Raw genomic sequence first — 15,515 nt, forward strand, 5'->3', positions numbered from 1 at the left:
CCTGTGGATTATTTCACGGTGTAGAAATTCACTTTTAATCCATGTTTTCCAGTTGGATTTTAGTTTCAAATCACTAAACAATTTTCCTTTCTACATTTCAACCTTTTTTTTTAACATTCTCCTTGAAGGTGAGTAGGGAAAGCTGTCTGCCATGGAAAACAGGTTCAGTTTTTTCACCTGTTTGTCTCAACTGCTTATAATACTACTCCTGTGCTTTAATTGGGTGCATGCAAATGTTTGAGGCTGAAACAAGGCAATTTTCCTTGAGATGCAAAGAGGATGAATGACAAGGAACATCATGGAGAAAAACAATTGGCTGGCTCTTTATTTTGGAATTTGAATAAGACTTAATATTTGATTAAATAGATTCATTTGCAAAGATGTTGAACACGCATATATATATTTATATCCAAGATGCGAGCTTTTGGACCAAGCACACTGACATTCTGTTTAACCATGCACACACTCACTATTCCCTCTCTACTTGAAGGGATAATGAGGATAATATTTGAGGGATAATATTTGAGGAGATAATTCTATTAGCTACAACATGTATATTTGAAGACTGTAGTGTGCCGTATTATAGAGAACATATATACTTCATGTGCTGAACTGAGAATGGATTTAACTGATCCTCTGGTGTTCTTAATAGTTCTTATCTTAGCTACTTCGTTCAAAGACACAGATGATGCCCCTTGGAGTGGGAAAGAATCATTCCTTCAGAGTTAAATTATCCATTACAAGTTGGAAAGCCAAGAAATAAGAACAAAAGCCATCTTAACAACCAGAGGTACCATTTCATCCCATTTCTGCTCTTTTCTAGGAATAACTACACAACAAGATGAAATATACAGCATTATATGCCTACACTGACATAAGGCATTGCTCACTATGATCCCCAAGATTTCTTCAAACTAAAAGCTTGAGAATTTTGTCCATACACCATCAGGTAGATAAAGAGAAGAACTCATTGTCATACAAGGATGGAGACAGAAGGAAAGTGGATCCAGTCTCCCAAAAGACACTCAGATCCTTCCTGGCTTCAGAACTGGGTGGGCTATAGAAAAGCTTGTGTGCCTATCTTCTTCCTGAGAAATAATAAATCAATGAGACAAATGGTTAACAGTGCAATGTAGTAGAGGGGACAGAGAAAGAAACAGGATGGAAGGTGGAAGATACAATCATTAACAGCAACAGGAAGCCAAAATTATTTTCCTACATGAAAGAAACTACAGGTAGAAGCAACTCACATCTCATATGAACAAGGGTGTTTTCAAGCCATCAACGTTCAACCGAATCTTATATTGGGACAGAGGAGAAGTTATTCAACTGAAGAAACAGCAACTATATTCTCTTTAAAGTCTTTGCTATGTATAGAAATAAAAGGAACTTCCTTCAATTCAAATCCTCAGCATTGCTCAGGGGATTTAGAGAGGGTCAGAGTGATCACAGCCAACACTTGAAGCAATCTAAAAGATTTTTTTTCCAGAAGACCCACCTTGCTTTAAAGAAAAAAAAAAAGCATAGGCATAATTATCTAGTTACAATAAAAAGTCTAATAAAAAACAAACATTCACCAAACTAGGCATGTCCCTTTCTCTGTGTGTGTGTGAGAGAGAGAGAAAGAGAAAGAGAGAGCCCGTCATCCCTTCTACTGGCTTCAAGATGAATTAAGGCACCTCTGAAAGGCAGTAGGACCTAGCCCTGGACCTTAGCCTAGCATTAACCTCAGAAGATGTTTTTCCTGCAAAGGATACAAAGCCATTTTAATGGTGTTGGGTCTTCTTACTTTGCTCTTCTCATCCCAACAGCTATATCCAATCATTTCAACCCACGTTTATTGCCTGCTTATAATGTGTAAAGTGTGGTACTTGGCACAGCTTTGATTCATGACTGGTGGATTAAATTTTAGATCTTTGAAAGGTAGAAGTTGAATAAGCAACCAAACAGACCCAATTCCTATTTATGTATCTAAGTTCTCAGCACCTTTCTCTTCCTTTCCCTCATGACATTATTCTCTTCGTCCTCACTATGGAAAGAGACTGTGTTCAACTGTCTTAGTGGGTCTCACACTTCTGGCTCCCACTCACCTTATCAGAAATCCTCACTATTATCCTAAGAGTTGGCTGGAAGGACATCCTTCACTAACCTAGGAAAACACATTTCCACCATAGCTGAGACTTTGCACTTACATGGCAGCCTCGGGAGTGGGATTAGATACTAAAATGTCAAACTCTAGTCATCAAGATGATTGCTCAAAAACCTCAGTTTAGCAACAACTAACTTAACTGCTAAATTTTATATCCATCTGGTAATTTATTATAAAAGACATTGCTTCTACCTGCCCCCAAATGCTACTATTTTACTACCCAAAAACCCTAATGACAAGATTTTTAAAAATTTCCTGAAAGGACCAATTTACAGAGATTAAAAAAAAATCAGTTAAAAATAGCTGAGTTTCAGGATAGGTCTAATAAAAAAAACCTGGTATCTCTACATAAAAGTCAGTTTCAAAATACAGAAGAGTCGTAAAAAGAACCATTTTTAAAGTTGAATACAGCTGAGTTTTACATTTAATTGTGCTCTCTCGCTTTCCAAAATAATTTGCTTTGTGTATGTTAGGACAATAGATTTCTGTGTATGGCTGAACAGAGGTTAATCATGCATAGAGGCAGCTGCACCAGACCCAAAGAACAGACCTTGGGTGAACGAGAGACCGATGCCATCTGAATAAATCAGTACCTGTATATTTCCTTTAAAAAACCACGTCTCACTTGAAGATTAAAGAGAGAATCAAACTCCCCATCCACATCCATCTCTCTCCCACTGCAACCTCCCACCAGTAAAATGCTCTTCATAAGATTTAATCAGGTCCTCTTTAAACAGACTAGGAGCCTTGCAGATAGATGGTTTAAAGGGAGAATTTTTCTTATGGCATCGTACAGATCTGAAATCTGACTCTTCTCTTTACTGCATTATAAAACTTACCATCTTTTTAAACCAATCTGATAGAGTTCAGTATTACAGTGAGATATTTTTCCATCTCTGAATCTACTCTTTCAAAAAAAAAAGGATAAGAATATAGGAAGAACAGCAGAAAAAACTCCGCTGAGAAAGCACTTATTAAACACCACCTGTTTGAGGTGATTATCTATTTGCGAAAGTTGCAAAGAGGTTGGTTTCCTACTAAGTTTTTGTGCAATTAGACCCCACACATGTTCACAAAAGCCTGTTACTTTGAATAACAGGGAAGATTGCATTAAGGAGACCCAAATCTTACTTTATCCTATGTATTGTGTAAACCTGGCCCTTTGGGAAGCCTTTTGGTTTTGTTTCCCATGAGAGGAAAATAAAAGGATATTGCACTTCCCGAATAAGGTGAGATTTCAGACATGTCTTGAAGATCTCCACACTCAGACTTGATGAGCGACAGGGAGAGCCCTTCCGCAGTGCTGGGTGGGTGTGCTGGTGAACAAGGGTGGTGGCTCAGGTGGTGGGATGACATCTTGGTCCTCAGACTCGTCGTCTCCCTAGTTAAGTCTAAGGATTCAGGGGAGGCTCTATCTTTTCCCGAGAAGGAGCCAGAGGGAGCACCTAAGGGACTCTGAAATGGGTAGGCCATCAAGGGGAGGGGGAAGGGGTGGCGGAAGGTGGACGTGGTGAAGCCTGCGGTGGCAGAGAGAGGCGACTGGTGCAGGGGCTGGTGGTGGCCGCCGGCGGGGGGGCCGGTGGCGGACTGGTCAGATGAGTTTTTGCGGACAACCAGGGGCAGCGCTTCCGTCTGGTCTGTGGAGCTGGGCATCTGCACGTTGCCAAAGGTGTCCAGGGGGTTCGGAATGATGACGTCGCCAAAGCACTGCAGGCGCTGGTTGGCGGTGTGGAAATTGTGATTCTCCCCATTGACTGCGAATCTGGCTTGGGGGATCTGGAGAGGTGGGAAGACCTGAGGAACCTGGCGGGAGGGTTTGGCCGAAAAGACTTTGACCACAGTGTCCACAACTTGCGACATGGCAGTGTTCAGTTCCTGTTTCAAGGTCTCGGCCAAATGTTTGCCTTCTGGTTGTAAGGAGTTTGGCCCATGATCTCTTTCTTTGTTGCTGCCTTCTCGCTTCGGCTTGTTTTCTGCCATTTCCTGCTCCCTGATCAGGGCTCGGGCTCGGTCAATGAACTGCCCCGGGTCTAGCTCGCACATCTCGTTATCGGACCTCCCCACGGAGTCCTGGGCCCTGGCATCCAGGATCTCTGAGCGCATGCTGTCTTCAGACAGGTTCCCATCTTCGTCATTCTCAGAATCAGTGCTGTCATAGATCTGGTAGAACTTCTCCTGCAGCTGGCGCAGCTGTTTCTGCATGTCCTCCAGCTGCTGCTTCAGCTGTCGGCGCTCCTCTCGCTTCTGTTCTTTTCGGGCTGAAACCAGCTGCTGGAAACTCTGTTGCTGCTGCTGGGGCAGCTTTTGCTTGCGTTTGTTTTCTCTGTAACTTTCTCGGGGACTCACAGACTGCGGGGCCATCTCTCTTTCATTTTCATTGCCCCTTAATGCCACACTGGGGGAATGGCTCATACCCCGAATTATATTCTCAACCCGGGCGCGCTTTGCTCTCAGGTGCTCATCGCATAAGCGATCCATATCGAACTGGCTCATAGTAGGCCTGCCAAAGGGGGAAAGACACTCTGGGGGGCTGTCCCTTGAAGAGTTGCTGCATATATCCTCCTGATGTACTTCGGAGCCTGTGCTAGAGAGACCGCTGGCTTGGAAACTGGGCTCCGTGCCACCATTTTTGTTCATGTTATTTTTCAACAGCTGGGAAATTATGGTTGCTCCTGGAAAAGGCATCATGGCATCTTCATACGAGTTCGCCCTCTTCAGCAGCTTGCGGAGTACGTTTGACTTTTCCCCATCTGCATGCTGCACCACTGAGTACTCGACATCCTGCTCGGAACCTTGGGGATTCATGGCACTAAAAAATGTCGCTCTTGCCTTAGCAAAAAATGCAGATGCTGTCCCTACTGTCCTTTTCACTCCAATATCAACTCTTCTCCTCTTGGTTTGCCGGCTTAAGAGGGCTGTGCTGTCATGGTCAGGCATCACTGGACAGTTATTGTGCCATCTTCAAAAGCTCGTCAGCTGGGTACAGCTCAAGAATCCCGGGACCCTGGCCAACAGAACAAAAGGACTGATGAATCATTTTCTTTAAATTTCTCCAAATTTCCTGACCTCAATCCTGAATCAAATGCAAAATGCATAGGCTCTGGGATTTATGGCACATTACAATTATTGCAATTTATTATGCACTCTGTTTGAAATGAAACATTTTTAAATATTTCTGCTCCACTGGTTTAAGATGGATTAAGATTAAAAAAAAAAAAAAGCAAAAACTGCTTAAGCACCAGTATAATATGATTCTCTTTCACAAATGCCTAAAATGATACTGTTTATCTTCAGAAGAAACAGTAGATTATAAGAACACAGCCTCTGACAACCAATTGATTAAATTTTGGGCATTGAGATTCATATGACAAAAGAAGATGAAAGTGGTCTATACTTACAAAATAAGGTTAAATTTCGAGGCTGTGTGAAATTTGGGTGAAAAAATCCATTTTTGCATAAAAATTACTGTGCTTTCGATGCTACTGAAGGAGAAAGACTCTAAAATATATGCAAATATTTAACACACACCCTTTATTACTGAATTTTAGAAGATTTTTGTCATATATGAGATGGGAAGAACACCTCCATCAGCAGCATCTTTCCAACACAAATGGTCAGTTTAACAGGGACATAAATGCACAAATACTCATTTTACAAGGCTGCTTATTTAGCCTAACTATGCATTCTTGTTAGTAAAATCGCATTTGAAGATGGTATCTGTTGCTATATTTTAATGTAAGTATGAGGTTTTTATAAATTTTCTTGGTGTCTTTCTGATTACTTAAATTATTATAAAGTTAGACTCACTGGAAAAGGACATTGTCACATTTTAGAAATCAATACTGTGGAACAATGCATTGAGTTAGGCAAAGATAAATACATTTTCATGTTAGTTTTTTTCTGTTAAAATCTACCAAAATCATGCTTCAACTGACTAAAGAAACCCTTTAACATACACCATTTGTGAATCTTATTTCTTATGCCAAATTAAAGGAAAAAAAGAACAGAAAAAAAAAAACTGAAACAAGATATATAAAGAAGAAAGCAAATAACATCAATCAAATACATGGGAAAGCTAAATACATTCTCTGCATATGAACTTCCATTGTTTCTTGAGAACATAATATAAAAAGACAACATCCTTACTTGCATTTTATAAAAGGCACTTGACTTATTTTGTGACTTATTACCAAGTGACGCTAACCCCAAATTTTGTATAAATATAAGATGTCATATCTCTTTGCTTACAATTAACATTTTATGAAGAAAATGAAAATACTTTTTTCACACAGGACTTATCTAATATTAAACTTCACGTTTGCTTAACAGAGCACATCTTCACAATAACAGGGTCTATTGCCAAAGGCAGCGTGCAGAGTGCTTGGAACAGCTCCCATCTCTTTCGGTTCACCTGTAAAAACATCTACGTGCTCCCTAGGACTGCATCTGTGGCTAGTTTTAAAGAATGACTATCCATGCAAATAGGCATAATTTCAGCATGAAATAACCTGTAAAAATCAAGAAAACGCTCAAATGCGTAGATGGCAATATGTATGTTTTTTAAGCAACAAAGATTTCATCATACAGTCCTTGCTCCTGGTTTTTATATGAACATACATTTTAAAAGAGCCTGTTTTACAGGGTCATGAAAGCAATATGGTGCTTCTTTATAATTTTTTGGTATGTTTGAGGATCAAATACTTTCAGAATGCCTCAGGATAAAATTTCCTGAGCTTGGAATGGGAACAGATCTTAGTAACTTCAATATTGGGCTCAAAACTGAATTCAGAATGATTGTGTCCCGTCATACCTTAGTTATAAAATTGTTTTCAAGAATGCAAATATGCAATGACAAATATTTCACTAACACATTAGGTCTGATAAATCAGGCGTAGCTGTCTTAGGAAAGAAATTAAAGAGGAGAGCCTGAGACAAATAGGAAAACGGATGAGCTATTTCAAAGTTCAGAAAGACTTGCATACTGGTGGGGAGGTCTTTGCAAGGAGCACTGTTTTGTGTGTATATCAGCTTTCCAAAATCAAAGCTCATTGGCATTACTTAAAAATTGTATGTCCTTTGTTTTTGTGTGCAAATCCTTTTCTCTTTAATATCACCTGAAGAGCACATGAATCTCCAATCAAACTGTTGCATAAACTTCCTGCAGTATTTTTCTTCCCCTGTCCACCTTAACATCCAATCTGGATTTTCCTCCTACCCATTCTTGCTGGGGTAAGAGCATCTCTGCAACAGAGACTCAGAAATGACAGGCTGGCGTAGGAGATGAGCACAAGGTCATCCCCAGGCATCCTTCCTTTCCCAACTGCCGTCTACCTCTGTGTCAACTGCACTTCCTCTCATCTAGCCTAGGTATCAACAGCTGCATCCCTGGCTCATGCCGGAGCCAAGAGGAGGGCTGTGTTCTTCCTAAGATGGAAAGAAAAGATACTCTCATCTTCAGGGGAGAATAAATGTTAATTGAGCATGCTTGTGGGGTCTTTTAAGAATGAAATATCCTGTAACTTCCTTCAAATTCACCAAACTAAACTGATTTGTAATTCTCTTTCAACTGGTCAGCATTTTTAGACTAAATGATGTTTCATTTCTGTCTTGGGTAAGAGAATTTAAATACTTTTAGGTCTTGTTGTAAAATGTCCAGCTGAGACATGACAGGACAAAATAAATGGGAGAAATAGGAAAAAGTACATAATCTAGTAAGATAAGGCATTATATTAATAGGTACAAATAAATCTCTCTCTCCATATAGCTTAGACCTAAATTTAGAAATAAAGGTATAAATAATACACATTGGGACCATAACCATGGGCAGGATTAAATAATTATAACTCGTTGACACAGTACTTTATTAGTATCATGTTTCACAAGCAAGATATATATGAGAATAAGAAAATGCATTGTTAAGTGATTGTAATGTAAATTAAATCACTTTAAAACACTTCCAAAGCTGCTTCTGCGATTTCCCAACTGAGAATTTAGAGAATGCTCTGGAATGACTTTATCACTGATATCATCCTGTCCATTAAGATTTTTAAAATTTCCTTTATTTCTCAACATATGTACTAAGCCATAATGTTTCAACTACAGTTATTGTTGATCCTTATTGTATTTTAACTTTAACATTAATTTTGAGTTTAACCAGGCAATTTGAAACCTTTTGATCAGCACTGGTGAGTATCAGCATCAGCAAGTATGTAGAAAAATAGTGATGTAAAATTTGAACCCAAATGTATTATTGGGATAATTAATATGCAAATCTTATAGAATATTTTTATTGTTAAATATTTTGTTGTACCATTTGGCATCTTACTACACAAATGTTTTAATAATTCTAATACAATAGATACCTTAACATAGCAGATTCCTCTCAGAAAAAGATAAGAACATCCAGGTATGATCAAGTCAGATTTTAACTACTCCAAAGATTCTTCATTAGAATCTGAATTATCTGAAGAATGTCAGACAATTTAACACTGGAGAATCCTAAAGAAGCTGATGACTTATCGAAAAGAATGTTCAGTGAAGACGTTCAAGGAACACTGCAGTGGTAAATGGAAAGTGGTTAAGTGCTCTACTTTAATGAGAAGTTACTTGGGGGCAGGGGTGCAACTTTTATGGACCTATCTGGAGTCCAGACTCTGGACAAAGAGGTGTTCATTATGGTAATTAGCCAAAGAGTTCGGAAAAATCTTTTGTGAGACAGGGAAGTAAGGTTGGCATGGTTTCCTGTTCAGATTATTTAGATTATCTGTCTTGCTTAATGAAATGATTTGAAGAAAGTTCTCAAGCCTACACCTTACATCTTTTAGAAAACAACCTTTGAATGGGCCTCTACTCTGCCTAAATAAACCTGGTTATGAAATTTCAAATGGAATATCACTAACAAAAAACATTTAAAATCCCTCTGGAAATCCGTAACTCAAGGAGGAAAAAAATTAGATGATTTGATTTAGGTTCTCTTAACCCACCCCACCAAATCACTAAGCTGTCAATTTCACTATTCAAGAGTTCATTTCTGCCAATTAGCAACTTTGCAACTTTTCCTTCAGAAATTCTTCTGCTTACTATCAGGTTAAGAAAGCCTTTAATGATTATTTTAGAAGAGCCCAGTTGACATAAACTAGTACTTCAATTAAATAAGATTGTATTGTCAAAGTCTTATATCAGGTTTTAAAACTTCCTATCATAATACAGTTCTCAAAACATAACCATTTCACTTAAAATTCCTCCATCCTATCAAAAATTCCATGCATTTTTCACCTATAAAATGAATACAGAACATATTCTGAGGCATGCCTAAAATATTCATTTCTATTTATATAAAAGTAAAAATTTACCAAATCAATAAAAAGTGAGCAACAATCTCAAAATAAAACACTTAATATTTTTTCTTTTAATAGAAAATTGAAATACTCTAAATGCCTTCTGAGGCTTTAGAATATACTAGGTAGGCAATGAGGTTTTAGAAATTCCTTAGGTATATGTGGTTTCTAATTTATACAGGTACTTATTTGGAATCCAATGATAGTACATCATGCCTATCCATCTTCATATTATAAAATGAGTAACATTTTACAATTTCTTTTGTTTGTCCCGAACATAAAAATTCCTTATATTAGCAGTTGCAAATGCAAGACAATCTGTGAAGTGACATAAGAAATTCATGGGGGAGAAAAGGCCTATTTGCACTTGAATAAATAAAGAGCAAGCCTAGCAGCTAGTTTATGTCTTAAGATTGCAAGTGCTACTTATAGAGGACTGATGCTAGGAAACGGACAAAGTGAGAACAAAGATGCATGTTATGTATGCATGACTTTTTTCCCCACAAGGTGGTAATTAAACTAAATAGAATTCTGCATAATGGACACATAAAAATATCAGTAAGTGCCAAGCACAGATAACCTCTATTAAAAATAAAGCAAATGAACATATCCATAGATGACACTTTAATTATGAAGAACTTCAAAAGCATCTAAGGCAAGTACTGGGGTGGGGGGAAATTTGATGTTTAAGTATAAAGAATAAAAGACACATACAATCTCATTTTCATGGAACAATGATCATCACCCAAACAAGAAAACCAACCAACAAAAACCATTCACCATCTAACCTATCTCTGTGCAACTCAAGAAGTAATAGCCTGCTTCAAGAAAAATTTAACAGGTCAAGTTTTAAGAACCCAGATACGGAATTTACATTTAAGTCTCAACATCTTTGCTCACACATTAAGCCACAGTCCTTACTTTCATCTATTTTGCCTTTATATTAACATGCCCATGTTGTTGCAAACGGACAGGTTAACCCAAATTCGCTTTTTCTTTCTCACTACATACAGCCCATTTTATTCTGAAAATACGAGGAAGTTCTCGCAAGAAACTGCAGAGAACTGATTGCCCGCATCTTGCATCAAACAGAGAAGCAGTTACCTCTCACGTACTTGAGATTTTCCTTCTCCATCAAAGTACTAACTAGGACATCTGGCACATGTCTGGTACAATGACAGGCTCATTCTACTTTATGAGAGTATTTAACATAAGACTTGAAAGAGTTTATGCACATACCTATTCTTTCTAGGCAGGGAGAAAGCACACTAAAAAGATAAGCTTTAACAATAGTAACACTTTCAAACTGACTTTGGTATTCTTGGCAGTTACACACACCACCCATGGCTGTCAAAACACACACACACACAAAAGAGGGCTCTCACACCACCCCCCACCTCCCTTCAGCAACACAGACCTAGACGATAGGCATAAACTAGAAGGAAGCAAAGGGAAAGTCAATCTCCCTCCACCTGCTGCTTAAAGTGGGGGCACTTTCAGCCGCCTGGCAAACAGGAGCCCGAGACACAGCCTCAGCAGCAGGAGCCTGCCAACATCCTTAAGGAAAATAAACAAACACATACCAACTTGCCTCCCACCCCCAACCAAAGAACTCACATGGCAGAGCTCAAAACATAACAACAGCCCAGTTCCCAGTAGCCTGGACAATCTTGTTAACCAGGGCAACTGTAAATCCATAAACCTCCATACCCCTGGAGCATGCATTGTGGTCTGGAACTGCACAGACACACACAGACACAGAGGAAATTTGCACCTGTCTTTCTTGACACAACACACCTGTCAGGCCCTGCCCATGCTCAGCACTCTGCTAACAGAACTCTGCCTACCCAGTTTAGGAAAGGAAATGATTTTTCTGTAAGGGAGGTTATAGGTGGGGGTTGGGGAGGGGGGAGAGAGAGAGAGAAACAAGGGAAGACGTTTCTAGCCTTGACTTTGACAGAAGGCCACCCTGTGCTTGCACTGTTTTTATAAGCTCAAGGAGACAACAGAGACCTTCTTGGAAAAATAAAAACAAGCAGGTGAGTTCCCAGCCTTCCCCCAGGCGGAATAGGGCTCTGGATTGCCAAGAATAGCAGTTTCACACTCCAACCTGCCTCCTTGGGCTATTTAAGACTGTCGCCCAACCCCTCCTCCTAGTTCTCTCTGCCAGACTGCAGGACTCTCAACTTCCGAAAAAAGCTGAGAAGTGGCGGGAGACCTGTGAGTCTCTCTCAAAAGCTACTCCTCTTTTCCCTTCCTCCGGCCCCCCTGCCCCCCTCCCTGCCCCTCCAATCCACACTCTCCATCCGCGATCGGTTTTAGCAGGAGTGAGTGGCTGGTACACCGGAAGAACCAACAACTTGCTAAACTGGACTTTGGGTGATGTCTCCCCCCAGCTCCCCAACCCCCGTCCCCCTCCTTGTCTGTTCAGCCAAGATAGCAGCTCTTCCCGCCCTCCTCACTATTCTTCCCGGCAACAATTACCCTCGCCTCTTCTCTCCTCCCTTCCCCAGTCCTCCGAACTGGGGCAAAACTGTAGGTACCACCCAGACCAGACGGGATCGGAGCAGCCCAACACCGGAGAACGCCAGCGAGGACTGAGTCTTCGCTTCGCAGATCCGCTGCCAGAGAACACCCCCTACCCCCACCCGCACCGCGGTCCTTTGGTCCTTGCGCGGCGCGGGCCCCAATCCCCCCACCACGCGACCCCCGGAGGCTCCCGGTGTCGCCTTACCCCCCTCAACTTGACCTACCCCTGGTTCCTTGGAGCTCAGGAGAGGGGCGCTGCGCTCGTTCCCGGGACCATCTCTCCACCGCTCCAACCCCGATCTCAACATTTCGGCTTCGACAGCGTTTTGAGAGGAAAGTAATAGAGCGCCCCCCCCCTCCCTCCGCCCACCCCCTCCTCCCTCCTCTTGGGGTTAAAAAGGAGAAGTGAAAGGTATGCAAATGACAAGCAAATTGGAAGAGCCTGGAAGAAAGGCGGCTATAATAAACAAGACAAAGAGGAGGGACGTGGGGACGAGCCCTGGAGTTTTAACCGGGGGAGATGGGAAGGACGAGGCTTGGCGGAAAGCGGGGATCCAGACGAACAAAAAGCGACCCGGTCCCCTCGCGGCCCTCTCTCCTGAGAAGAGAGGACAGGAGAGAGAAGGAAAGGAAGCAAACGCCCCCTCACACCCCAGAAACAGTACACAAAAGGTGACAAGATCAGCGACAAGTCTGGCGACATCAGCCTCCCCCCATCGCCGCCACCAGCCCCAGCCGCCAGCAGCAAAGAGAAAGAAATAAAAGCCAAGCGGATCACTTACTCTCAGCAAATGGGAGGAGCGGAGCGCTGAGTTCCACCGAGGCTCCTGCTCAGAAACTGTTTAGAGGCTATTTTATTATGATTCATTTAAATATCACCATTTGGTTCTGGGGCGGGGGGTGGGGGGTGGGGGGTGGTGTTTACACGGGTCTGAGTAATAGGAGTCTCTTTTCTGGTCTTCTCATTCAAGAACAAGCCAGTACTAGTGATTCTAGAAAAGGGGAGGGGACTCGAGCGGAGGAGAGGATACTTACGCGGTGCCGAGAGCTGTGGGACCGAGCCTTTTTTTTTTTTTTTTTTTTTTTTTTTTTTTTTTTTTTTTTTTTTGCCGGCAGAGAGAGGAAAACACGCGCTCGTACACACGGTGATATCTTGCGGGTGATGAATATGGTAATTGGACAAGGGACGGTGAGTCTGTGCGAGGGCGAGCGAGCGGGGACAGGGGAGAGGGAGGAAGGGAGGGGAGAGAAGAAGAGGAGCGAGCAGGGGAGAAGGTGAGAGAAGAGGAGAGAAGAGCGCAGGAGAGGAGCGGAGGGAGGAGGAGCGGCCGGGCGCAGAGCAGCGAGGCGGGGAGGGCGCGGGCGGGCCCGGCGGGAGCTCCTTTGCGCCGCTCCGCTTTCCCCGGCGGCAATGGTGCGCGGCCTCGGAGCGCTCCCTCAGCTGAGGGCTCCGCTCCACAACAAGATTTACTTTAAGACGCAGCTGAAGGAAACAGGAAGACTGCACGTCACAGTCTGACTGACGTACCCGGCCCCGGCGCCCAATCGCGAGGCGCCTTCGGATTCAAGGGGGGATAGCGAGGCAAGAGAACTTAGGAGGAAAAAAACATATAAAAGGGGTGGGGGTGAGAGGCTGGGAAGAGAGGAGGGGAAAGGGGACCCGAGCTCCCCCCGCAACGCCTCCACCCCCTCCCCGCCCCGCCGCCGCTTCGGGGATCCGGGATCGCCGCGCCCCGGCCGGAGCGAGCCATCAGCGGGCGCTAGACGCAGCGGGGACGGCTCACACTCGCTCTTCCAGGACGCAGGTCCTTTTGCCCCCCTTCGTTTCCCAGATACAGATGATCGAGTTCGCCGAGTGGCCGAGAGTGGAGCGCTCCTCGGACTTGGGTGGAGGAAGGCACGGAAAAGTATATTGGAGAAAAAGTGGAGGTTTTAAGGGTGGGAGTGGTATAGGAGGGGGAGTGGGGACCCTCAGATCGTTACACTTCTTAAATGATAATAGATACTATCAAGAATACATGTCATTCTACCTCCTTTTAAAGGGGGAGGTGGTATTTAAAATACAGGTAGGTTTGGTATTAAACTAAGAGGTGCCGGAGGTTTCACATGGGCTCCGCTGCATCTGGTATTAGAAGACTCGGATTGGCTGAGTCCCAGTCAATCCTCCGTCAAAATTATTAGGAAGAATATTTGCCCTTGGTTACCTCTAATAACGTTTTCTTTTGGATCGTAAGTAAAGCAACTTTTTTGGGAAAAAAAATAGTTACAAACATTACCTCGCGATTACCCCCTCACTACTCATTCAACCCAGAATGAATAAAGAGAGGGGATTCATATAGTATTTACAGTTTTGACGCCTGGGTAATAAACTTTAAAGTTTATTAGGTAAAGAAATTTCAAACGCTATCGGGCTTCAACGTAAAGCTATAGAAAATTTACTTCAGTTTGCCATTTCTTGGATAAAAATAACCGGTAAGGTTTCTTTAGATAGTGTGGCTTTTAAAGAGCTCCTTGGGGTTTCCAAGTTACAAATGCTGAAAAGCGACCCTCCAGCCGCAATTAGAACGTCGCTTTTACCCGCCCCAGTAAACGGCTTTTAATAAAGCAGCTGCGTTTATGACTTAAAGATCCTATAAACCTAGGACTTGCAAGGGCCGCGAAGCAGAAACGTTCATACCTAGTCAATTAGACGCTCATTTTTTTAAGGTAGGACGAGGACAAGTATTTTTCGTGTGTCCCTCGAATTTAATCAGATCAAAGGTTGAATCATGTTGCGTCGTGACAACAGGGTGTTTATGAGGTGTGGTACAGGCGCCCTGGCCGACCACTACCACGTTCTTCTGAAACGCGCGCGCGCGCGCACACACACACACACACATTTCCCAGGACACTTAAAATTTCAGCCTCAAACTCATCAAACTGTGAAGAAGTCTTCTTTTTTAATAAGAATAGCGATGACATGTGAGTGTATACCCTGTAGGAAAACTTTTGACACGGGATTCACAGTGGAAAGAAGGAATACAAAAAATCCGGCCGGCCAAGTTAAGTGCTGGGAATAAGAAGAGACTTGCTTGAGCATCCCCGGCTGTCATTTCCCCCCTTTAGCCGTCCCCAGACACCTCCCAACACCCCATTACGGAAACTACATAGACATACGCAAACACACCATTCACACTTCCAATACTTAGCTATTACATCAAGTGTTCAAATCGAGATGTGACAGTTTAGGCTGGGAACAGAAATAATCTGTCAATGTGCCCATTAGATGCAGGATGGGATAATGCTTCTATTGGTTGGGTCCTTTCGAGGTAAGCGGGTGTACTGAGCAGCGAAATTTGGGTTCTGTGAATGGATCAAGGCTACTTCTTTCTTCTTCTTGGTCCTATTATTTTCTTTAAGTATCCCAGTTTGTACATATGTTAATGCCAGCCCACAATTAGGAGCAAAGCTATATGCCCTCCACACCTTAAAACCATCTGCTCGGTTTGACATTTAAAAGG

At 42.4% G+C, this 15,515-nt stretch overlaps 1 protein-coding gene across 1 annotated transcript in view; it reads right to left on the minus strand.

The window, feature by feature from the left end:
• PROX1 (prospero homeobox 1) overlaps window positions 1-13,116 on the minus strand; it is a 51,645-nt gene extending 38,529 nt beyond the window's left edge. Inside the window, exons 1-2 of the mRNA XM_057507965.1 lie at window positions 13,051-13,116; window positions 3,360-5,153 (exon numbers count right to left, since the gene is read on the minus strand). Of these exons, the coding sequence (XP_057363948.1) occupies window positions 3,360-5,086 (1,727 nt within the window). The 5' untranslated portion in view covers window positions 5,087-5,153; window positions 13,051-13,116. The remainder of the gene's footprint in view (window positions 1-3,359; window positions 5,154-13,050) is intronic.
• Window positions 13,117-15,515: the final 2,399 nt, after the last annotated feature.

This window comes from Manis pentadactyla, chromosome 9 (assembly GCF_030020395.1).
Source record: "Manis pentadactyla isolate mManPen7 chromosome 9, mManPen7.hap1, whole genome shotgun sequence".
NCBI lineage: Eukaryota > Metazoa > Chordata > Mammalia > Pholidota > Manidae > Manis > Manis pentadactyla.